The following is a 26977-nucleotide window of genomic DNA, read 5'->3' as shown; positions in this document are numbered from 1 at the left end:
TGCCCAGTCCTTTTATTTTGCTTAAACATCTAGTCGGAGTGTATTCCTTTCGTCACTTTATTTTTTCAGAGAAGCATGCCTGCCTGTGAATGTGATGAACATTTTAAGTAATCCTGCTGCCCCTTGCCCATCCCAGTCCATCATCACACTCACTCACATTTAAACTTCACTCCTTTCCACTCCTCTCTCAGTTAAGGAAAGAACACTGAAGTCTTTTACTGGTCCAGTCTTGGCGCTATGGGAGCATTGCCGAACATGGACAGACCACATCGGTCCCCCTAAGAGATTTCCTGTCTTAGCCCTCCCGTCTAATACCAAACAGACTTCTCCTTCTGCATTCGATTTCCTAGCAGTCATGCCAGGACTCTTTCTACGTTCACCAAAAACAGCATTGGAGAGCATTGGACAGCATTGGAGAGCAGATCAGCATGGAGCTCTTAACTAGCTCACTCTCCTTCTACAATAACATGGGATCCATGTGAGTGGAAAACACATTTATGTGTTCTTAAGAACACCAAGCCATTGCATTCCTCTGTCAGAATCTCTTCCAAATAACACATGTTCCACCCAAAAGTTTCTAAAAGAGTGCACTTATTAGAGAAAGAGGTTAACTGGCAAAGACTGGTGCTTCTTTATGTAAGACATATTCAGTTTTAACTGTAGAGAGATATCTTTTTGTTGGGTGGGTTTTTTAAATAACTCAGTTCAAAGAGCCAGTAATCTCAGTCCTAATAGGCTGTGGGTTAAAATGTTCTAAAACTCCCACATCATTAGCACTAATGTTGAAATTGTGATGTTTGTTAAGGTGAGTCATGAAAAAGCATTTGTTTATATTTTTACATTTTTATGCATTCTTGGTTAAGTAGAGAAATGGCAATCCTTCGACAAACGTTTGGAATTTTGTAGTTATTATTATCCCACACTTATTGTTCCACTATTACTGTTTCATAGTGCACACTGCAAATACAATTATACTGGTCAATTTGCAGAGCAGTAGATGGTTAAAGATTAAGTAGAGTTTAAGTTTAAGTTAGAATTTAAGTTTGCAGTAAGAGGTGCAATGTGCCTGATGTAAAAACTTTTTTGTTTTAATATACCACAAATCATTGAGGTTAAATGTTTTCACTGAAGATCCTGAGAGCAGTAATTGTATGCAGTGTTATGTTACATTACGTTATTCATCTTCAATAACAGTTTGATACTTGTCAGAGTGTAGGGGATATGAATTCTATATCAGGAGCACTGGGCATAAGGCACACAGTGAATTATATACTGTACCAGTCCATCAAAGGGCATCATGCAAATGCACCTAGGGGTGATTTATCATAGTCAGTTCACACTATATGTTGCTGCTCTAGAATTATTAACTAAAGCCCACATTTAAGACCTATATACCGGTTAAGCATTTACCTCATTTCACCTTGGGTTTGGAACCTCATGAACAAGTACTGTCTTGTTTCACCTCCCACCTCCACCACTCATTGTATCTCTTACTGCGACAGGTAGACAGTATTGAAAGATAATGTTCTTTTTTCTCCTTTCAAAAACCACTTTCCATATTCATCAGCTGAGTCAAGATACAAGGAATGCGCAAGCAATCATTCTGTGACTTTAAAAGGGAGCATTGGGTTTATGATAAGTAAGCCATGACAGCCCACAAATCCCCAAGACTATCTCATATCTCCCTTAACCCACACTCCCCATTAGCTTTTTACTTGAGTGTAAATCAGCCTTGGGGACAAGTGGACATTTGCCAGCTAAGAGAAGCTTCAACTTAGAATGCGATTGGGAAGGGAGAAGTCCAGAAATGTCTATCCTGGAGCAAATGGAAAAATACTGTTAGAGCCTTTCATTGCTCTCCTTTCTTCTTTTTCTTCTTCTTTTTCTTCTTCTTCTTTTTATAACCTGACTGCAAGCTCTAAAAATATTTTGAGGAGGAAATTAAGGTGTTTTGATAGGACCATACCAGTATAATCCTTGTGTGTTTATTCCAATATTGTCTCATCATAAATCCTACAACCAATAAAATTAAAGATCATGCACTTTTAACTTTATGCTTTACAGAAAGGACATTTCAAGGACAAAAACAATGCAATTAATGGTCTTCATAAGAACCATTTGCTTGCAAAACATATATAATTATTCCTGACCTTTGTAGACTGTTCTAAATGGTTGTGCTTAAATTATGGTAGCAAGGTAGCTCAGAGTGATGCAAAGGTGTACTTGCTCATGCATGCAAGCTCCTTAATTCAGGCAAGAATGGTCAGGTTTCATGTCTCACTCAAACCTGCATGGGGGCAACAGGGGATATGCACAGATTAACACTTCTATGTAGGTTTTCAAGTTAAGTTAAATGCTTCTAAATATATGCCAGAAGAGCATTATTATTATTATTATTATTATTATTATTATTATTATTATTATTATTATTATTATTATTATTATTATTATTATTATTAAGGATATTTTTACTGATAATTTCTGTGCTCTTGTAAGGATAGGACAATTGGTTTGAATGTGTTTTCATCCTGATATCGATTGCTCATTACAGAGATATACTTGTTGCTTGAAGCAGATGGAGAGAAAATGTATACAGCCTTTGTTGAAAACAACAAAGGAGGCTTGTGTTTTTACATTTCAGAATACATTTGAACATGAACACACCCATTTTAGTCAATGCTTTAGTCATTCCCTTGTACTGGGGTATGTTATTCAGTGTGGAAAATCTTAGTTAATTGGTCTCTGGTTTTCTTTTTCTAACTGTTTCCTTAACAACACAAAAAGCCTCCCCCTTCCCTGCTTTCCTTCCTCCTCTTCCCAAACCCTGCCCATTTTTATACATGTTCCTCCTTTTTTCCCCTTTTCTCCTGTTGCTGTCTAACTGGCTGTGTGACACTCTTCCTGCTGTTTGTGAGGCACGATTTGGAAGGAGAGAAATCTGTCATTACGGTCTAGCCGCTAGAGGAAGTCACCACCTCTGGGCTCTTGGAAAGCAAAATTAAACCTTTCAAGTATGCTTACCTAGAACAGAGAAGACCATGGATTGGATGTTCCACTAGGAGTGTATTGAACAGTGCTGGATGGTTGCAATTAGGAGAATAACTACAGTATTTGGATGGAGTGCTAAATTTGTGGGATTAGATTGCTGGATAAAAAAATTGCTGGATATTTATTTAAAAAAAGTTATTCCACGGTGAGTGATTTTTTCTTTTTTTATCTTAAATTGTGTTACTGGCTCTTGGCATGTTAGTGTAATGTTCTGTATGTGTTTAGAGGTAGTTCAGTATGAATGTAACATCCTTTTTCTAACATTATTTGTTGTTCTGAAAGAAAACATGGAAACATTTCACTTTGGTTCATAGAATCTGATGTTAATTCAGAGATTTAAAATTACAACTGTAATTGTATGCGATTTGACTACTTTTGTAAATGCAGTGTTCACAACATCTCTCTTAGTTCAGTGCACAGTGCCCCAATATATGTTATTTTAAGCACTGCATGTATATGAACTGGTAGAAATTGGTAAAAATGTTAGATGCATGTGTGAGCTAAGCATCTTGCTACATTATTGTGTTAAAACTTTACTACGTCTGAACTAATAATATGGTAATATGAAGACATGATCAGAAGGTGAGACAATGTAAACGTACATCACTTTTTTATACACTTATATTTAATCTAAATGTAAATGCCCTGTTTGTTTTGACATTCTTTTTTTCCTGATAAAAGAGTCAAGATAAGCTCTACATCTGCTTTTTGTTTTGGAATGGTTGACTTGTACCAAAACCAACATTCTGAAAGCACCCATATCCTAACCTCAACACTGTGTGATTTCACACTGCTTGTCTCTGGTGCAAGATTTTAACATGCTTCATGCAGATTTCAATAACCCATAGATCTGTTCTTATTCTTAAACCGCTTGTCTAAATTCCTTCCAGTAGCACCATTCTTGCTAATGCACCCTCACTTTTGTACACACAGTGAGTGAGATTTCAATGATGTGACAAACCAGGGTGGCCAGAAACAGAGATCTTGACAGCTGTCTTTTAGCCTACCCCAAACTGTTTTTCTTCATTAACAGTAATCCAAACACACAGTAAATTATTATGTGCAGTTTTGCATGCACTCACTTTGTCCACATTGGTTTTCACCATGTTGTATGGTTTTCTGGAAAGGCGTGCCCATGTGATGCGTCCTATTTAGGGTGTGTTCCAGCCTCATGCCTAGTGTTCATGGGATAGTCTCTAGATCCACTGCAATCCTGACCAGCAGTTACTGATATAAATAAATAAAAATAATTATTTCATTGCCAGTAATTTGACATTAATACATTTAAGAAATCTAGTCTGAAGACTGATATGAAGACATGCATAATACATTATGTTATTGTGGGTTTTTTTTCTGTGGCCCCTTTCGACTAAATGATCCACTATAAAACCATGCTCTATTTGTGGAAGTTGAGTCTAGGCATTCCCAGAGGTTACTTTTCCCTGATATTCTCTCTGCAAATGTAACTAAAGAGACCATACAAATAACCTTATTCCTAATATTTAGTGTACTCCATTTACATGTGTGAAATAGATGGGAAAATATAAATATTTATTTGACTAATGGAAAATTTATGTCAGATTTGGGTTACAAGTCTTCATGGGGATATAAAAACTGAGGAATGCAAAGCCTATCCAAGATTCCTTAGCTAAATATCCTTAGCTATCATCATGGAGTGAAAAGGTAGTGAGGTGTTTTGACGTTCACATTAGAAGTGTGATTACGGCAGACTGCAGGATCTATCATTCATGGAGCCGCTGACTAACCAAAATCTATTAGATATAAGATTTTCAATAATTTTACAAATCAGAAACGCTATTACAAAGGAAGGTGGGAGGTTCTTTCTGCAGATTCAAAGCATCAGGTTTCCAGATTGACACCAAGCATGGGTTATTCTCTGTGTTGAGTTTCTGTGCATCTTTTCTGCATGGGTTTCCACCGAGCTCTTTAGTTTCCTCCTATTATATACTGATTTTGGGTTAACAATGCTAAATTACTTCTAGATGTAAATGTGCATCGTGTCCTATCATATTAATGTGTGCATTCATACTGTCTGTACACTTTTTATTCTAGACTCACTCCCCATTACATTATATTTGTGGCATTTGATAGATTCTCTTATCCAGAGCAACTAACATTCATCTCATTTATAAATCTGAGCAACTAGGGGTTATGGGCCATGTTCAGGGGCCCAGCTGTGGCAGCTTGGTGGTCTTGGGATTTGAAATCACAACCATTCAAACAGTAGCCCAACAAGTTAACCACTAAGCTACAACATCCCACAGGGAGCAGCACTGGATCCATTGTGACCGTGATCCATAGAGTCTTTGCATAGAACATTTTAAGACAAATGTTTAACTCATTATATTAAAAAAAATAAAAACTGTAAAAATCTAAAAAAAAATAATAATAAAAAAAGGTCTTTCTGATATTAAATTATATAAAATTTCCTATGATAAACATGTCTGTTCATAAAAGTCCTATGTAGAAACAAGAATGCAATGAAAATTCATATGCACTCATCTAGACACGTATATGGTATTAGAGCTGATGTGCTAGGAGCTGATCTCTTTGAATGCTTATAAAATAATTTTAAATGGCTTGGTGACAGAAGCATCTGGCTGTAAATGCTTTACTTAATTAAGTTATGTACTGATATTGATCCTCTTTTCATTATACATTTTATTATTATTGTAATTCGATTCATTTGTATGATGTTTGTGTGTATGATCGTATGTATGTCTGCTATTTCACATGAACTGTGCTGCTGTCTATCTTGGCCAGGACACTTTTGCAAAAGAGATTTTTAACCATAATGTGCTTTTCCTTGCAAAATAAAGGCTAAATAAAAAATCATCTTTAAATAAAGCAAGCTAACGACCCAGAGTTACATATAAGCATACCCAGTTTTTGTATATTTTTGACGAGAAGTGTATAAAAGAGCAGAGTAGTCTCAGAGTATTCGTTTGGTCTCTGCTCACCCAGCTGGCATGCAGCTTCAGGGTCAGCTCCATCTTGTGTGTAAGGGTCAAGGAGCTGATGGCAACCACATGTCTGACTTGGTTCCAAGTGAAATACCACCCTCACAAGAAAGCCACTGGCAGAGCTCAGAGTACGTGAACCACTACAAACCACCAGCGCAGCATGATCTGTATTCTCTCCAGTCAGTAGTAGCCAGGACTGTAAAAGTATTCAAATGAAAATCATGAATCTAATGCTTCTGCCATGGGCCTCTACTGAATGTTTTTGCAGGTAAAACAGTCTGTCCTTGTGTTGCAGAAATGTGTCCAGGTTTATTGAGTGGAAAGCCACCCCCAGCACCACTGTGGTTTCAGGCAAAAGCTTGAACTTCAATTTTGCTGTTTCTTACATATTGAGTTGCTTTGGACTCAGTTGGTAGTCAGATGATTCTAACTGGCTTGTGTAAGTCATTGGAGACTACATGTGGTTATGGCTAGTCTACTGCTGAACAGTTCATAACCATTCGTACACCATTTGATCATTTGTTTTTTTCTTGCTACTCAATTATAATGTAAGATTTTAAAAAATCTCAGCCATACTTAGTTTGCATGTTCAATTTCATGTTTTGTTTTTTTTTTTGTTAGAAGGAAAGGGCAGCAAATACATGGTAAAAAAATACAACTAAAATAAACAGTTAAGTTTAATACAGATTCCAGTGTGATAGTGAACAAGGATGTTTAGGGCTCAAGGTGATTGTATAACTTTTAAACTTTCGTTTCAAAGAATGATCTTCTGGTTTTATTCCACTATAAGGTCAAACTCTAATAATATGACAAATATAATGTATAATTCTAATAGCTCAGTAGGAATATGATATTTTTAGCAACTCAATGGTTGCAGTAATAAAGAAAATAATTCATTGTGCTCGAGAGTGATATCACTGCATCAGAAATACCAAGAAGGACTAAACATTAGTTTTCACCATAATTCTTATATTCAGTGACCATTCTAACACACTGAATAAATTCCACTTATCCACAGTCATTATGGCTATCACGGCTCTATGAGGGAGTCATGTGGTCAGATCTTTACTGAATGATTCATGCCCTCTGTTTTAGCATCTGTAGAAAGGGGAGCTTCTGTTCTGTGGTTTAGAGAAGAAATCTTCTTTCGAGGCTGTCCACAAACAATTTATGGCTAAAAATTATATATTTATATTTTTAAATATATAGACAACTTAATAATTCACACCAAATCCAAAAGTCTGAAGTGAAAGAAAAAAGGCTATATATATTTCGTTTTTTTACAGAGCACACACAAATAAAGTCACAGCACCGTGTTGGATGTAGACAGGGGAAGGAAATGCTATTGTGATCTTATTATTGTGGGAAGCAGCAAAAATATCACCTGATATGACAGTCCTAGGACTTCCCCTGCTGCTCCTCCTTTCACACACAAAGCAAACATCCCAGCATCCAAAATAGAGACTGGCATTTTCCCGAGACCTTTTCTGTTTTTGCCTTGGAACTGATTTGAATAGTGATAGTACCTTGGTCATGGCTGTTTTTTATATTGATTGTTAATATATTGCTGTTATGAGGAAGATAACTTTAACAGTTATCAGTTAATAACCATTAATTACTAAATTATTAATAATTAAATTAGTATAAATTAGTAGTGAAGATCAAGCTTACTGTTGATGTTTTCTTTCTTTTTAATATCATCGATCAGAGTGGGCATATTGCATTACAATGTTAAGCTATTTTCTAACCTTGTAGCAACATCTGTTCTGGATAAGCAAATTAGGTCAAACCAAGACAAATGCATGACTATACCTCAGTTATTTAGCTGAAGGTTGAGCAGCAGGGGTCTGTTAATAATTTCCTTCCCATGGGAAAAACAAAGCTGAAGCAAAACATCAGGGAAGGTTAATGAGTGTTTTGTTAGACTTTAAACAATGCTCTGACTGCCATTATCTTCCATTTACAGATACCAGGGCACCACCCAGGATTTAGGTACCGCTAGCTAAAATTACCAGCCAATAAAATATGGCAGGACCTGTGGAGTGCAGCTTCATTCCTTCATTATTTATGTGATCTTGAATGTAAAGTTTTTTCTATTAGAGTATAGAAACTGAAAACAAAATATATAAATGTCATTTTCTGACTATAATTAGTTGAAATATAGTTAGCTTGATTACAAAAAAAAATTTAGTTTACTATGTTTGTATGGTGGTGCAGCAGGTACCATTGACACCTAATTCCATTGTCCATCCTGCGCTTTGGTTACTGACCATGTGGAGGGTTTTTCATGTTCTATTGTTGCCTTGTTCTATTCTTATTCTATGATTGTCCTAAAACATTCATGTAAGTGAATTGTCTAAAGATGAATGAATGAATGAATGAATGAGTGAATGAGTGAATGAGTGAATGAATGAATGAGTGAATGAGTGAATGAATGAATGAATGAATGAATGAATGAATGAATGAATGAATGAATGAATGAATGAATGAATGAATGGCAATTTGTTTAAGCACTTCAACCACTAATACAGCTTTTGCTACCGGGCTTATGCAGGGGACCTGGTGACCTTTTACCTAATGAAATTTATTGAATAGTTCACTGTGTAGTTTCCTGTGCATTCTGTAATGCCTCCAATATCACTGTTGTAGGCAAGGATCTGTGCCAGTATAGACACCACTGACTAGATGACAACAATCTGGCCACACTCTTCTGATGTCATTTGTGGGGTTCCCACACCACAGATTACTTCTGGAGACAGAAGACTTGGGATTTGGAGACAGAATTATGGTGCCTGGCAATGAACAGAAACTTCATCAGGGCCTTTTACACAAATGGGAGATCATGAACTGTGGATTTAGAGGCTTAGTGATTCTCTGTGCCAGAGGTATCTAGAAGGTGTGGCTGCTAGCAGCACTCATACAGGATGCTGAAAGATGTTAAAATGTTGACACTTGGTATTTATTTCTCATTCGTGTTGCATTTCTATTTTAATTGGAGTTCTATTCCAAAAACGGTGGTGTGTTGTATTTTTACTTCTGTATATTTGTTAGCTTTCAGTTCAGACTTCAGTTACCTGGAATTTCCACTTCTCCTGATGCAATAGTGACCTCTCACTCAAGTAAACCCTGAGTAAACTGAAACAGATTTTCAATAGTCAGCAGGATCCAAATCTGAATAGTACAGCCAAAAGGCTCAGTTAAACCAACTTGTGCTGGCAGTTCCCATCAGCTCCCCTCCAGACCATAAAACACCACTTTGATTCTCCACAGAACCTGCTGCTCTATGATTTGTATTTTTGTCCTCATTGCTGGCAACTGAAAAAATTGTGGCACTATTGTTCCCTGAGCTTTTATATACTATTTTCTGCAATATGAATGTTGGAATAGTTCTTTTATAATCTCTTACATGTTCTCAGTGTAGGTTTGGGTTCAGGCTTTGGCTTATCCTGAAATGTTCATAGGTCCAACTTATTTGTTTGCTTTTGAATGTGTCTGTTAACTGTGCATTTTTTATCCGAAGGACCTAAGCAATCAGATGCTAGAAAAGCAGATCCAGACAGGGTGAAAGGCCAAATTTACCTACTTTTGAACTTTTTTGTTTGGTTGGTTGGATAAATGTAATAACTTACACATTTTCTAATAGAAATTGTAAAAGTTTTATTTCAAAGCTGCTGAGTAATTTTATATAATAAGAGTAAGATAATAACTTGTATAGATAAAGCTACATATAAAACTTTTTATAAAGCTATGAGACAACCTCCACTGTTAAATGTGCTATACGAATAAAATTGAATTGAATCGAATTGATGCCTTAATATTTGCTGTCTTGACAACATAGCAATACATTTCATATGAATTAATAATGGAGCCCCAGTGCCTCTCTGTCCATGCACTGCAATGAGGGGCTTTGAAAACAATAGTGAGTAGGGTTAGAAAGGCCAAAGTCAGTAGGAAATTCTATGTGAATCTGATTGATGGGGAAAATGTGTGAGGGTTAGACAGGAAATCTGGTAAGGCCCAGCAAGCAGAGTCCTTGATAACCCCCTATTAAAAACTCTGCCAGTAAGACCACATGACCTGAAGCTGCATATCCTGTGACGTAATCTCCCTAGTAGTGTGTTTGGACTGGAGCCAAATTTACCATCATAGATCTGGGAAAGGAATGGAGACATGTTGGCTTAATAAAGCTAAAATCTCTCTAAGTGTAGTTATGCAGGGTGTTGTTTTATTTCTTAATAGTAAACTTTTTGCTTTTATGCATGTTAACCATATGGAAATTGATTCAATCCCTGAACGGGATTAAAACACAATGGAACCAAACAATCCATTGATGAAACAAGAGTATGTCATTGAGGATGTGTCAGTGGATTGTGTTCAAAAATAAAAATGCAGCCAGCAATCTGCCTTCTAGACACAGGTTACGATTCATGGAGATTTTGTAAAGGAAAGTACTTTTCTTGGCTCCAGCCAAAAGTGACCTCAATGACCGTGATTAAAATGTTTCACTTGTGTCCAGTGGTCTGAAGAATTGAATACTTGAATTAAAGTCCCTTTTGTCTGTAAGCCCCTAATTCCATTCCCATATGCTCAGAATGAGACGCTCACATTAAAGTGTTTGGGACACATCAGGGACAGTCTGTGTGTCTTTTTCAGCAATCAGTGAGATTAGGTTAATACACCTAATGAAAGAATAACTGTGGACTGTGTGGTGAAAGTATGTGGGTTTCCTTCCTGGTTGGCAGACTGGCTTTAATATATTCCTTTAGGTCAATTTGTATGTGCATGGTGCCCTGTAATTGACTGGAATCCTATCGAGAGTGTATTAATCACAACCAGTGTCTCCATGATAAGCCCTGTGCTGTTATATAATGTAATTAATGTGTTTATGTATTCACCTATTAGGTGTGAAAGCTCAAGATAAAGTGAGGATGGAGGCTAAAAGGAAAGAGATGGACCTTTTGAGTAACAGCATTGCTGCATATGCTCACATAAAAGGTTTTGTATTCGTATTAATCATCAATTATCAATAAATGATTTATTGCACTTTATCAACCAGTATATTGTATGTTACAAGCTCAGTTATATGTGTATATTTTCACCTTTCAGATAATCCTGAGAAATTTGGCCTGTACTTTGTTATTGGTGTGTGTTTTGGCCTGGTGCTTACCCTTTGTCTGTTAGTAATACGAATTTCCTGCAAGCCTCGCGCTATGCCTGCGCCACCCACACCAGAGAGAAAACAGCTGAAGGACTTTTGTGAAGATGATGAAGATGAAGATAGTGATGAGGAGGAGGATGAGGAGGACGACGACGAAGAGAATGAGGACAAAGTAGGAAATGTGGAGGCTACTATTACCAACTGCAGCACAGAGATCCCCATGACCAACCACCATAGCACATTGGATGGAAATGTGAATGTTTTTACCTCAGCAGAGGAGCTTGAACGAGCCCAACGTTTAGAGGAGAGAGAGAGGATCATCAGGGAGATCTGGCGAAATGGACAACCAGACATCCTGGGCACAGGAACCAGCACAATTGGAAGGGTGCATTACTATTAACATTTATTAATAATGAATGTGGTCCTAGCACAAGACTTTTAATGAAAATCTTGGACTCTAATGTATTTAGAGTGTTCAAGTCCACATGCAAACCAGTGGCAAGCACACTCACTCCACAAGAGCATATTTTGGTGCTTTCTGATCTCTCTCTCTCTCTCTCTCTCTCTCTCTCTCTCTCTCTCTCTCTCTCTCTCTCTCTCTCTCTGTATATATAAAGCTTTTTCAGGTTTGAGAATCAGTTTTTGTACAATGATGTTTTTATACTTTTCAGTCAGCCATTTGCACCATTCCACTAGTCTATTTGTTCTTGTTATTTGTTTTTGTTTTTTTACACTTTATGCCTTACATGTAAATAGTATTGTCAGTGCTATGCAGAGTCTTATATTACATGAATAAATTCTTAAATCACATCAGTACATTTTATACTGAAATCAGCACCCTATCATTGGTTCATTACCTATCATTACTTTTTATTGTTCACCATATATCTTGTTATTTTTTTAAGCTCAACTTAGGTAACTGGGTTTGTAAAGTACTCAATACAAAATATCAAATGTTCTAACACTGGCATTTCGTTGCATAGATTTCGTTGCATTAATTCAGTGTCATCATTGTGAATAGACAAATAAACAGTCTGAAATTACTCTTCAGTCTGCTAGTTATCAATCACATTCGGAACATTTGTCGTAACATGTCATATCAGGGCTGAAGGCTGATTCATCTGCAGAATTGACTTTTTATTTAACATGTTGAGCAATCTATTAACATTACCTGTGAACAAAGAAAGCAAAAGCAAAAACTAACATACAGAAATACTCAACATCTAGATCAGTTCTGAATCTAATAAACCCATAGGATTCAAACAAAAGCTAGACAAAGACATTGTGAAAACAGGAGCTTTAATAAGATGATTAATCAGTAAAAGCAAAGCCCAATAAATAAAGAAAGGAAAAAAATATAGAACCAAAGAACGTACAGGGTTGCCCTCTGCTGGTCTTGCAGGGAAGTGTCCCATATATCAGTGACATTGTATTGTATACATTGTAACAGTCCCAAAAAAATGAAGAGAATCTACATACAAAGGTCTACAATGTGTAACTGCACAGAGTGTCACGAATTCAGGAATATATATATATTCCTGAATATATATATCCGCATCCCTTAATATTGAGCATTAAGACTTGCAGTGTGAACGTGGCCTATCTGTCTGAGGTGTGTTCACATCTGAACCTTTTACACTACTACTTGATACAACACAAAATTAACTGATAAATGCCACCCCCTTGAGGTAAAAAACAACAACTGGTTGACCAGTTTGCACTACCTAAATAAATTGCTAATTAAATTAGATTTGTTATACGGCACAGACGCTGACCAACAAAATAAGCTAAGTCAGTAAGCAAACATAGTTATATTCAGTGTGTACTGTATGTTACGTATAAATTATATACCGATTATATAATATATAATATAATAATTATATAATTATATATTATAAACTCAGAGGTTCAAATATATAATATAATAATTATATATTATAAACTCAGAGATTCATTTGCAATATTTAGTGTTCATCAGCATGCCAGTTAGGAAGTGTGCTGACAAATCAGATAAATGAGACTATTTTAATTAGAATGTCAGCAGGTACACTAACACAGTATTTATGATATACTAGAAGAGGTATTTTATAGATTGTATGCGAGTGTTATATAATAAAAAGTAGTAAATGCTGATAGCTCATTGTGCATTGTATAAACAATTCAACAGCAAATGACATTGTCCTATGTAAATAATTGATATTAAATTAATGTAATAAAGCAGGACATCATATATATTCTGTCAGGACATCATATTCACCCCTTTTTTCCACATGCTGGTGTGATACAAACTGGAACTGATATATAATTATATCATGAATCTATACAAAACAGCCCACAATTAGCAAAACTGTTTACAAATAAAGCATGTAATACTTATGAAGTTGCATAATAAATAGAATTATCCCACTTGTGTGCAATTATGTCACATACACAACAAACTATAGCTAATATAGATAATGACATAATTCTGGCAAAGTATCAATTAGGCTTTGGCTCTAAAATTTAAATATTATGGAGATCACAATATTTAAATATATTACTTATATTTATGGTACAAAAATGATTGTCTAAAGGAGGCTAAATATCTAATCTACGAGTTTGACACCAGTGGAAATGAACATGTACGCCATCACGAGTTTAACTGCAACACTCACAATGAAGGCTGAACAGAAGGAAAACAGCAAGGCAGTCAGACCCATTGCCACAGAAAACCATAAAAAAACAGGAATACTAGTCAAATTTCACTCCAATGATGGCATGCTTTTTTTTGCACTTAAAAATATTTAAAAGAAGCTAAAAAAAACGCTATGCGGTCAGCAGCTCTGTCTATGTGAGGTAGCAATGCTAGCTGCTGTTCCACCATGCCAATTACCCAAATAATTTGAGTTTAATTAATAAAATATATTACATGGCTGATACCAGGTCACATTAGTTATTTTAATAAATCCACTTTTATTCCATCACCTTAAACTCACAAGTTTAATAATGAAGCTCTAGTGTCACAATGAAATCCTAACGTAAAAGTGCAGTTCTGTAAAAGCAGACAGCATAATCCTTAACCTAAGAAAGCTTTTGTGGTGTGGTATAGTACACAAATAAATAGTCAAAACTGTAACACAACTCAGTTCAAACTAAAGCAAGGCAAGAATTTTTTTAGCCAAGTGCATCTTAGTCTCATAATTCTGTATCATATAATTCTATACACATTTGTTATAGGGAAATACACTGATGTAACATCTTCCACCTTATAAAACTGTAAAGAAAATGATATTAATACTTCACATCAAAGGTTCGCTTAACTGACATCATGAATGCATTGGTTTACATTAACAAAATATAAACCTCAGCTCTGATAAACCTAATGTCAAGAACATTACAAGGCAAGTTAACAAACTTTTTAACTGAGCTTTGTTTCAATATCAATTAGTACTTGAACTGAACAAGTCTAAAGGAATAAGTATTAGCTTATTAACTAGCTTTTTTAGCCTCAGTTGTTAATGTTGTCACTTAACATCCTCAAACAGGTTCATGACAGTGTTGTTTATATTATTTATTTTCACTCAATAATGATAGCATTGATTAAGGTGTATATCATTTTGAGAATAAAAGGTTATTCATTAAAATCAATGAATCTTTGACTTGGTTAATGTTAACTAATGTGCTACACAATGTTAGTTGAGTGAACCTTAAAGCATTACATAAGTTTTCAAAAAAGATAATGATATGCGTACATGGTAAGATGCAACCAAAATAAAAGTCTTGGTGTCACAAAAATATTCTGTGAAGGAAAACATTTATCTTGTCGTATAACCAATAATTGCTGTTCAGAGATCCTTTAGAATGAAGTTTGCCCTATTGTAAATAATATATATATTGTAAATAATATTGTAAATATATATTCAGAAAGGCTGAACTGCTGTGAGTATTGTGTCATAACTCACACTGTGTCATGAAATCCTGATTCAGCATTCCATTGAGAGCAACACGCCACATTAAAACCACAATCTCAAATTGAAATCTTTATTGAGCTGTAATTACTTCTGCCTCCTCAGCACTTGCACCTCATCCTGCAAACAGTGATCATTTTAATAAACAGACTAATAACTTATTAGTTGTATTGCAGATTCATTAAAAAAAAAAAGGTTCCCAGGGGATGTGGTTCTACAAGAATCCAGTAAGATCTTTTAAAATTTTCTTTAGTCTGGATTAAACGGATATTATAATCTATATATAATGAAACAAATATAAATGCGATTTTATTATATTTCACTTTAGGAATACTTTCTTCTTAACAAAAATACAAAGGTTGAGCATGATTTGGGTTAAAGTTGTTATCAAATATCATCAGTCCTGATACAGGTCAGAATTTTGTTTAAAAAAAAAAATATTTTACTACTATCGAATAGGAGAACAATAGCTGAAGGAACATACATGTATACTAATAATATATATATTTTTTTAATTTTACAATAACAAAAGAATTCTATTTTGATCTACAATATTTTGACGTTGCTTACCTGTAATTTCATCCGTTTGCTCCTTTCGTCATTGAGCTCATCTTTAAGCTCTTTCATGTCTGTACTGTTTTAAAGATAACAGTATTTTATTTCATGATTATTAAATATGACTTACACTAGAAAATCTGTCTATAGATGTTACTCACTCATGTCGGGTTTTGAACAGTTCCATCTCCATGCGCAGTTCTTTCAGTTCAGCTAGAACCTGCGTCAGTGTTGGTAACTCTGCAGGTTTTGTCTCTGTCTGAGTGGAATACTGAGGTGCTGAAGCCTTGTTGTTTGATGGTAAATTATTTCCCGTGGCCTACAAGATGTATTTTTTGTTTATTATTGTAGTTATAATTTATTATCATTAGGGCTACAGCAATATAAAAATGTGATTATCTACCCTGCTAAATAAATCTGAAATAGTCACAATTGGCACAGTTAATCACCTTGACTACAGTGCCTTGCAAACGTATTTATAACCACTGAACTTTTTCACATTTTGACACGTTACAACCACAAACAAAAATTTATTTTATTAGGATTTTATGTGATGGACCAACACAAAGTGTCACGTTATTGTGAAGTGGAAGGAAAATGATCAATGGTATCCAAATTTTTTTACAAATAAATATCTGAAAAGTGTGGAGTGGCTCCATCCATCCTCTCGACCTGCTGCTAAGAAACTGTGTTCATTCTAATGTTACTGCACGAAATATTGTTTGAATATTCAGTATTCACATACAGTATTTACACTGGTGGGTCCGTGCTGTTTCTGTTACTGTTTATTGTCTTTTGTGTATTGTATTTTTTGTACTTTTTGTATTGTCTTGTAACTTTTTGTCTACACTGTCTTTTGTCCTGCACTGTCTTGTCTGTCTTGTTTGTCTTGTCCTGCACTGTTTGCACCAGGTTGCACTTTATGTGGCTAAGACTACTTACAAGTCCTTAGCTCTGTCTTTGTTTTATGTAGCACCATGATCCTGGAGAAACGTTGTCTCATTTCACTGTGTACTGCTATATATGGTTGAAATGACAATAAAAGCTTCTTGACTTGACTTGACCTGGCCATTAACTCTTACCAGCTTCCCTTTCCCTGCTGAAGAAAAGCATCCCCACAACATGATGCTGCCACCACCATGTTTCACGGTGGGGACGGTGTGTTCAGAGTGATGTGCAATGTTAGGGTTCCGCCTCACATAACTTTTGAATTTTGGCCAAAAAGTTACATTTTGGTCTCATCTGACCAGAGCACCTTCTTCCACATGTTTGCTAGGTTTGCAGTTGTGCCATACTCTTTCCATTTCCGGATGATGGATTGTACAGTGTTCCGTGAGATTTTCAAGGTTTGGGATATTAATTTATAACCTAACCCTGCTTTAAACTTCTCCCCAACTTTATCTCTGACCTGTCTGGTGTATTCTTTGGTCTTCATGATTGTTCACTGTCTTGTTCACTAATGTCCTCTAACACATTTCTGTGGGCTTCACAGAACAGCTGTATTTATATTTATATTAAATTACACAAAGGTGCACTCTATTTACTAATTAGGTGACTTCTGAAGGCAGTTAGTTTCACTGGACTTTAGTTAGGGGTATCTAAGCTGAATACAAATGCACACCACACTTTTCAGATATTTATTTGTAAAAAAAAAATTCTGCCTCCTCTTCATGATAGAAACATATCCAACATATCCTAAAGTGCTGTATTTTCCCTAATATTTACTGAATCTTTCCTCACACACCCAGTATTATTAGTGATATTTTTGCTTGTGCTTAAAATCAAAATCAAATCAAATTTTATTCGTCACATACACATACATGCAGAGTACGACATGCAGTGAAATGCTTTTAAAATGTTGGTAATATACCCTGATGCAATGTTTTTCAGGCTAAACAGATAATCAATTCACCAAAAGTTCTCAAAAGACTGGGAAGAGGGCCTTAAGGGAAGAAAAATACAGCCTAATTGATATTTTTGGTTTTATCATATTTCATGCATATTTATAAGCATTTTGTATTCAGGCAAGATATTTCTGTTGTGGATGAAATTTGTAATTTCAAACCTTGGGAGGAACTGGAAGCTTTGAATCGGCTCCATTTGTTTCTGTTGATGCTTGGTTGGAGTCATCGGATGCCTTCGGATAATAATAAGGGATTAATTACATCTCCCCAAGCTTTACACTTGCAGGTACTGGCATATGATACAGTACTGTCCAATGGCAAAATATTTTGAATATATGAAACATTGCTGTATTCTAAATGCTGCTTCACTCACAATGTTTGAAAAGTCTCGTATACTGTAGTAGTGTGCAGACCTAACATCTAACACTTGGCAGTTGCTGGTTAAATCAGATCTACAACCTTTAAGACCCCATATGTTTAACATAATATCTCAGATAGAGATCTTGTGGGTCATGTATGTATAACTTTACCGTCCTTGCAAGTGTAATAGTGCACATAATTCATTTTTATTTAACCTTTGGTACCAGAACAAGCAGTTTCTAAGATACATTGAATAATATTTTGAAATATATTTATACCCTAAACCATTTAGAACACATTTTTTCCTGTTCCCATAGAGAGTCAGCATTGAGTCACTCACTGCGCCTATTAGTATAGCCTTACACCCCCACCCCCCACATCCGGTCACCCTCTCTCTGTCTCTCCCTCACACACTCTTACTCTCACTTTCATGTTATCGTCTACGCTTCCGAGCAAAAATAATGGTATCAGTACAGATACAATCTAAAAAAAAGGTAGAACTTGCTGCCAACAACATAGACAGTAATGCCAAAAATGGGCTTCCTTAAAAAAATGTCACAAATGTCAATGTAATGTGTACAGGAAACACTTACAGGTGTGTGTGTTGGCGGTCTCCTCTGTGGAGGTTTGACCCTGTTGGCTGTGGGATGGCTGAGTTTAGTAGAGGACACGTCAACTCCATCAAACTGGTCTGAATCTTTGGGTTTACAATCTGTGGGCTTTGGTGAGACAGGAGGCTGGTCATCACTTAGCCTAAAAAAGAAACATGCAATTAGTAGTCACCCTCATTCTATGGCACACTTACATAATGTATACTGTATGTTAGTAATGTTGTAGGTGTACACAAAGTGGGAAAACTGGAAACACCACAACATCAGAAAAATAAAATACAAATCTAAGGACTTTTATTTTGCATGATCTAACTGTGTGCTTCCTGGCTGTGCCACTAATCTAATTACTAATTTTGCACTGACCTGCAGTGATGAGGTAAACATCATGCTCAACCAACTCAGAGCTACCAATTTTAAACACCAGCACACCATTTTTGGTGTGGATATTTTCTTTTTTAAATATTCTTATACCACCATGCTGTTGAATCCTAGACCCTGATTGGTCAGAAGGAGTTGATGAACTGATACTCTGGCTGTAGTTCAGATCACAGGTTTAGATAAATTCACTCATTCACTCATTCACTGATTTGTAACAGTTGTTAAGTTTTTCATCACTGGAGAATCCTCAGGGTGGAGGACTTAGTGCTTTGTGTGTGTTTAGTAAGTTAAATATGTTAAATATGTTCAGTTGTTATAATTATTTTTATTGTATAAATTGTAATTTTATGTTCAACAACTGAGGCACTGGACTACTCAGATACATAAAACATTATTCTTTTATTAGTGTGCAATAAATTATAATAAATGTGCTATTAACTTTTGTTTTAAATCACATTGTTTGACATTATGTTTGGATTATTGGAATATTTTTTCCCCCTATTCTTTTCCCAGATTTGGTAACCTTGTTCACCATTCCCACCCACAAACCCACATCTTTTATATCATATGAAAACTAAAAACTGGGGAGGATGAAACCAAGCATGTATTTCTTCTAGGAAGTGTGAACGCACAGCCAAATGCTTTTATTCTTTTTTTACAGATTTCTGTTTTCAGAACAGGAAAAAATCTGGTTATACTTTTTTGTTTGCAACTAGCGTATAAAATTGCACATATAGTTTCAAATATGAAATCTAAGTTAAATATGTTAAATATGTATGTTAAAAATGTTTACTTACTTGGATACAGGCTTCTGTGGTTTGTCTTTAATGGGAGGTGGTGTGGTTTTGAAAAGACTAGGCAGCTTTATTTTTCCAGGAATATCACTTTTTAGATCTTTGGGTTCTGACTTCTCATCTGTACACAGAAATAAATAATGTGATTGCTTTAATAAGTGAAATGAAATTAACAGACATTTTGCATTGTATCTGAACTAAATTTATGTACATGAATAATTCCAATTGGATACAATTATCTAAACGAGCAATCAGTAATCAATAAATGAGTAAACCTGGCAGGTCTAAACTTTACAGTCACTGATTGCTTTAAATAGAATTTTATATATAAAAAAAAAAAAAGCATACATTTCTTCCAAGCCAAGATATATTACCTTTGGATTCTGTCTTTGTGTTTGCTTCAGTGCTGATTTTATCCATTCCAGGAGCTTGATTTACTATCATACCAAAAATTAGATGTCAGTATGGAAAAGGTTGCATGATTGCATGATTAAGCATGAACCCCATGGACAGTTGTAGATATTTTCAAAAGTCATAAAACTGCAAAAGTATATGTATTAGATAATTCAGTGCAAGAGGTCTCTAGGGTTAGGGTTGGGGTTAGTAATTAGTAAGTAGTTATTAATATGAATAATAATAGTTTCATTACTGACTGAGGAAGACCTTTATGTGCCGAGTGTGTTGAAAATGATTAGTTATTCATCATCGAATTAGCATAAATACAGAAAAACTGATAAGAAATGTCCAGAGTGGGGCCACTGAGCGGCCTTCCCACAACACTTGGTAGTTTAAATAGATGATTCGTATAGAAGAAATATTGTGGAAAATGTCTAACTGTGAAATGAATAGTGGTTTAATGATAGCACATAGAGTTAACAGATTCTCTAATTAATTGTATACAATATTTTCTTGCCTACAATAGAAAAACGCTGGTACATTTTAGGTAAAGAAAGGTGAAATAAGACAAATAAGACCAGAAAGGTGAAATAAATTAGCTGAGAAAACTATTTGACACTTGCCATATTCATAAGATTTCATCAATAAAGCTTTGTGACTGTGCTCATAATTATTTATGACCTGGTAAGTATTTTGGTAATTTTCCTGAGATAATTCCTTGATTTGTTAATGAATATGTTACCCCAGTGCCATTAATTATTATATATTACTGTAGTACTGTGCCTTGTAATATACTATTATATATATATATATATATATATATATATATATATATATATATATATATATATATATATATATATATATATATATATATATATACAGAAATGTGTCTGTGTTCCATGTTTAAGAATAGGCTCCACAAATCACTTTGTACCTCTATATTTTGCTTGTGGTAAATAATGAATCACAAAAGATTCTACATAAATATAAAAGATATTTGATAACCATGCAGTTATATTCCTTTATATTGCAAAACATAATCAAATAATGAGTCACACTAAACCAAAGGGTCAAATTCTGAGCTCATGCATTATGTACAATCAGGATAAATGCAGAAAATAATTGTATAACGTCAAAAAACTATTTCCCACCAACAGTAGCCTACACGTGGCATGTTAGTTACTTATCCATACAATATCAAAGCTTAAATACAATTTAGGAGCACAGTCTACACTCTCCATTCTCACAGTCCATATTTGTGTTGTAAAAATCTTAACCAAGTGACATCTAAATAGTAAAACCTAGGCACTGAAATGATAATAGAGAAATACTACACAGTACATTAGACGGTACATACCCTCTCAAAGAAATTAATATCTTGGTTCCAGCATCTGCCCTGACACTTTAAACATCAAGCTTCCTGCACAAGCTGCTTTCTTCTCATGTATGCTCAGATAATAAGACCTCACACAGGCCTACAACTTCCTGTTAAACTGTCATAAGCATCGCTATCCTGTGGGCGTCTTTATACTACTTTAGCAAAGATTCAGATTTTTGTCAGAGGAAGAAATGGGGAATAGCTTTTTGATTTAAAACATAGGTTAATATAGACATATTATTTATCAGGTATGAGCTTTTTGAAGTTTTTCTTTTTCTAGTAGAAATACAATATACAACAGACGTCACAGGTGTTTTAGCACTTTTTGAAAGCTTATCTGTGTTCAAATAAAACCACTTCCTGTACATGTTGTGTCAGCCAGTTATCTATAAGCATTTCACATCCTTTTTTCGGACTACCAGTGCAAACCAATTTCACAGGTGTCTTAAGAAATATTAGGTTATGCAAAATATTGGCTTGTGACATAAAGGGTCCAGAACTGCTATTATTGCTGAAGGTGCTTTTGTAAATATCATTTGTGTGCACAATTAGTCATGTATTTCAAAAAGACATATGTGCTCCAGAGAGTGATTACAAGCATATTTAACATTGTGTTCTAGATTGAGATATAGATAATCTTAGTCACTGCATCATAAAATACTTCGTATGAAGTCATTATTGTTCTATTCTTTACAGGATAGGAATGAACAAAAGCAAAAAAGATCATTGTTTTACAAGACTGGTATTTACTGTATAAACTGTAGGTCTATGTAGCCTCAAATAAAGCTTAAATATTTACACAACAAATGCGTGAGTGTGAAAAGCATGTTTAGAAAGAGTGTTCTAAACATGTTATTCACAACTGTTATGCCTCCCCATTAAAATACCATAGGTAATTATTATTAAGATTACACACTATAAATCAGAAAATAGCATCCATCCCTATGTGAAGTAAATCTGTTTCTTGACAAACAGCTCAACAGCTCACGTTTACATAAGATCACTTCGGCATGAGAACTTCTATCTCCAGAAAAAATAATAGCTGCTCTGGCCCCAGAGCAGCTATTTAAATGTGTGTCAGTTGTCTTACCTGAACGCTTTAATGTTCCACGTCTCAGCGGTGGTTGGCTTTTTTCCTAACAAGGGCAATACAAAACACTGGATTTAGAGTCTCTTTTGGTTTAATGCTCTTTCCATCATGGAAACATTTTGTTCCTGACTTCCGCTTTCATTATAACGGATGTCTCTGATTCACTGCCATTAAACAAGTTTAAAATAACAGGAAAAATGCAATCACAGAAAGCCCATGTTACAGCCCACAAACCAAACCATTAGTAGCATGCTGTATTTACTTACTACCAAATGTAATCTCTAAATAAATTATTCTAAAAACTGAACTTATAAACAAACTCTTGTGAAAGGCTATAAATAACGTAGATAGACTCTCGTTCTCCCACACAGTGATAGTGTGAGAACTTCTCCGCCTACTTACTTGGAGATCCTCCATTGGGATTATCATGGCAAAGTTGTCAGGGAAAAAGCCCCTTCTCCCGTTCAGTTCTCCTTCCCACCATCCCTCATCATCAGTGACCTTCAGGATAGAAGTAAAAAGCAGTCAGACACACTTATTTAGAAAATAAGGAAGCAGAAATGAATGAGGAATTAAAGCATTAAAAATAATTTTCATTAATGTTGACTGCTTAATTAATCCCTTATATAATAGTCCTTTTTTCCATGAAATTTCAGAAGTATGTATATAAAACTCAATCTAAGAAGAAGGTAATGAGGGAGGAAGTGACACAAGCTGTTGGTCAAAGCTAAAACGCAGACCTTGTTGATGATAGTGACAATTTCTCCCTTCTTTAGATCTAGCTCATCCTCAGAAATCGCCGCGTAGTCGAACATGACTTGGCAACATTCTTTAACTGTAAGGCAACACAAACAGGAATGTCCAGTGTGTCAAGCTGGAAAACATTGTGACGTGACACCAAAATAATTGCTGTACATATTTGGCTCATGACTAGTTATTTACCAGTAGTAGAGTGAATGGTGACAGACATAATGCATCACATTATGGACCAGATAGAGATGTAAAATAATTATGAAGCACTGATTTATAAAAAATCCATTCTAAATTTGATGACATAAAAGTTCAAGCCAACACCCCAACGGCATACAGTCATTTATAAAATGTCCCAGGAGACACCCAATGATTTTTAAATTACATCTACGCTTACATTACCATACCAAAAAAAAAAAAAAAAAAAAAAAAAAAACCTTTGACACTTTTTCATTGTAACTTTGAACAAATGTTTTAAACTCATGGTATCTTAAGTATGTAACCTAATGAACCAGCATTAATGTATTCAATGTTAGAGATTTAAGCACTTATGTATGTCGCTCTGGATAAGGGCGTCTGCCAAATGCTGTAAATGTAAATGTAAATGTACCATACAGCTACATTTTTGATGATTTAATGATTAAGTCATCAGAACAGGCCTAACAGGCTTATATAAAATCTCACAAACTACTGTAGCTGGATTTTGGTGAATGCACACATTCTACTTACTGTTTGTCTTTTTGCGTATACTTGCTCTCTGTTGTTGTGTTCCCTGTAAAGAAGCAGATTTGTTAAAGATATTTCAGTACTTGTACCACAGATTCTTCTGGACAATGCCTCTGTGTTATGTACCTCTTTCATGAAGATAGCTTCAGAGAGTTTAGCTCTGCTCTTCAAATCTGCATATCATTAAAAATGGTTAAGAGAGACAAACAATCATTTTCTTTATTAGTTTTAATTGAAATATATAACAAATTATCACACATTGAATATAATGTCAAAAACTATAACCAAACCTTTTGGACAGACAAAAATTTCTTTCACAAAGTTTGAAGGAAAAGCTCCTATTTTTCCACCTTTTTTCCCCATCCACCATCCGTCTTCAATCTATGAGCAGATTCACAGGAAAAATACTAAAAACACTTGTATTTAGAAGACTTTACAATCTTAAATATTTCTCAACTGTACTAGCAAAATCTCAGCAGCTACACAATCTAATAGTGCTACAGTGGTTAATGTTGTCCCTGATTCAATACTAAGTTTACTAAGTTTCATGCTCTCACTTTCATTTTGGTTGTCCAGTTTCCTTCCACATCACAAAACAGTGTTTTTTTTTAGTGGCACCAGTAACTGTATAGCATAGTAGAATAGTGCTAGGTAATTGTGTTTGGTGCATGGGGAATAGACTGGTTGTGATGGTTCAGATCCATGACCCAGACCAGGATCATTAAAGATTTACATATATATATATATATATATATATATATATATATATATATAAACAATTAACAAATAAAGATTCTAATTTGAAGATCAGTTATTTAGTGACTTGGTAACATGCAATCATAGTGATAATTTATGTTATAGATATAATGCAAGTGAAAAAATAATCAACTAAAGACTGAATAATTCTTTGATATAAAACATTGCACAAGAGGATCTTTGTGAAAAGCCTGCTGCACATACCTCTCTGATGATCTCTATGATCTCCCCAACAACTAGCTCAAGTTCATCTTGGTGTTGTGGTGTGAAGTTATAAGTCACTTCACATTTCCTGCACTGCTCCTTCATTATCTTTGCTGGAATGATAAATAACCAGAAAAATTATAACCAGCTAGAGAAAGTCTAACACTCTGTCAAGCAAATAGAAAAACTCAAATGGCTTGACATTTTCATACCTTCTTTATAAACTGAAAGTATTTGTAACTGTCTGTGTTATAGGTAGCACTTATTTTGCTGTTGTGATAGGATGTGGTCTAAGTGAAACCTTGATTCTGCTGATGCTGTAGAAAATATTTAATGATTGGTTGGGTATATATACTAAAAGAACCTGTAAAAAAATACATACGATGTCTTATGCTTCGTGGCTCCCTCTTACTGTCTCCTTTTAAGTAAACAGGCACCTCCTGCATTTGCAGAAATTGGAAGTTAGCAAGAAAGAACAAAGTATGTGACTTTAAAAAACATCAAAGATGGAAAAAAAAACCAACAGATCAGACCTTGACAAAGTTAGCAGGAAAGATGCCTCTCTTTCCCCGAAGTTCTCCTTCCATCCAGCCTTCCTCACTGGACGGTGTCACGTTCTTCACCACATCACCCGCATGCATTGTTATCTCATCCCCCATTGTCCCCTCAAAATCTAACAAAACCAGGACCTCTGACATAGACAGGAACATGGAGAATATCAGAATATATCAGTGAAGGTAAGAATTTAACTTTGCATGGTGCTAAGGCTTATTTTAGTGCCATGATTTGTACTGATGCCACAATTGCTGTTTCCTACCTAGTAAATGCCATATGCTTTTCACACTTGTAGGCTGTGCACCAGTGTATTAAACAATGTTATTAATAATAAACTTATTAAACAATCAGCCAAATCAAAATGGGTAGCTGCTTTGCTTGCAAGGTAATGTGTTTCAACAGGCCGGAAGGTATGTGGTATGTGGCATGTAAATCCAGGTGGAGTTTCACTCCAGACTTTGCTAGATGTAAGATTTACTGAAGAAATTTTAAATCCACGTAAGTCAACTTTTCCTAGACAGCATGTGTCTTATCTGCTACAATTTTTTTATTAGAGTTTTATTATGGAAATATGCAGACTTAGGGAGTCATAGAAGTTACGACAAAGTCAACAATCTCATCACAGTATTATTGTGTTCTACCTCCACAGGACAAAACTTAATAGTTCTCACTTAGAAGTAATCTACTCACAAACAAATCCCAAACTAAGCGCAGGTTTGACTTACTTAAAGCTTTTGGATTGAAGTGTATCGATAGTGTGAATATTAGGTTTGTGAATAGTTTTTTTTTTTCCCGGAACAGCTCGAGATCCTGAATCCTGATACCATAATATTATGAAACTAAATCCTAGTGTGACGTAAGTGATCACAATGATTAAAAAAATATGAAATTAGGTCCCAAACTACTTCATACAGCAATGCTTTTATTTAAAATGTTAATGATATATCCAAGGCAGTTGTACAGAAGTTATCAATATATACGTTGTATATATATTAATTCATTTGTTGTTATTTACAGTTTAATTCTTTTCACAAAACTGACATTTCGTCTATGAATCACTATGAAAAACTGTACCACTCCGTCCAAACACAAACAGAATCTGATTTTAAAAGATTCCACCCATAAAAGTGCGGTGACTTACCCATTGCACCGATTGTTTTGGTGAGTCCTCTGGTGTAGTGTCAATATACTCTGTCAGAACTCAATAGCACAAGATACAAAAACACAGCAAAGACAGTCCCAGTCCTTCTTTCTTTAGTCAAATATTAACTCTAAGGCAGTCTTCTTAGCTAGTCATGACAAGCTAGAAGACGTGATTGTCTAGGTCTATACGCACAAAGGCGAGAGAGAGAGAGAGAGAGAGAGAGAGAGAGAGAGAGA

General features: G+C 35.1%; 2 protein-coding genes across 4 annotated transcripts; one reads left to right on the top strand and one right to left on the bottom strand.

Moving 5' to 3' along the window:
* Positions 1-209: 209 nt before the first annotated feature.
* eva1ba (eva-1 homolog Ba (C. elegans)) lies at positions 210-12233 on the top strand. Of its 2 annotated transcripts, none has more exons than XM_027148977.2 (3): positions 210-478; positions 10935-11027; positions 11139-12233. In XM_027148977.2, exons 2-3 carry the CDS (start codon positions 10961-10963, stop codon positions 11588-11590), a joined length of 519 nt encoding a protein of 172 aa, XP_027004778.1. In that variant the 5' UTR covers positions 210-478; positions 10935-10960; the 3' UTR covers positions 11591-12233. The 2 variants fall into 2 exon arrangements, with proteins under 2 accessions (XP_027004778.1, XP_027004777.1); XM_027148976.2 differs by lacking the exon at positions 210-478 and adding an exon at positions 2872-3193.
* A 239-nt stretch (positions 12234-12472) lies between these two features.
* sh3d21 (SH3 domain containing 21) lies at positions 12473-26977 on the bottom strand. 2 transcript variants are annotated; one of them, XR_007140075.1, is made up of 18 exons: positions 26739-26977; positions 25576-25733; positions 25425-25482; positions 25043-25155; positions 24373-24463; positions 24209-24255; positions 24086-24128; positions 23347-23441; positions 23009-23107; positions 22607-22652; positions 20114-20176; positions 19743-19860; positions 18550-18709; positions 17758-17829; positions 15854-16011; positions 15708-15771; positions 15132-15257; positions 12473-15042 (listed from the first exon to the last, which is right to left on the bottom strand). XR_007140075.1 is itself a non-coding variant. In XM_047810803.1 (17 exons), the coding sequence occupies exons 1-17, from the start codon at positions 26740-26742 to the stop codon at positions 15225-15227; spliced, it is 1422 nt and encodes a 473-aa protein (XP_047666759.1). In that variant the 5' UTR covers positions 26743-26977; the 3' UTR covers positions 12473-15224. The 2 variants fall into 2 exon arrangements, 1 of the variants encoding a protein (XP_047666759.1); XM_047810803.1 differs by having other exon boundaries at positions 12473-15257.

This window comes from Tachysurus fulvidraco, chromosome 3 (genome assembly GCF_022655615.1).
Source record: "Tachysurus fulvidraco isolate hzauxx_2018 chromosome 3, HZAU_PFXX_2.0, whole genome shotgun sequence".
Lineage (NCBI taxonomy): Eukaryota > Metazoa > Chordata > Actinopteri > Siluriformes > Bagridae > Tachysurus > Tachysurus fulvidraco.
Note: the sequence above shows the minus strand (reverse complement) of the source record. Positions and strands in the feature narration are given on the sequence as shown.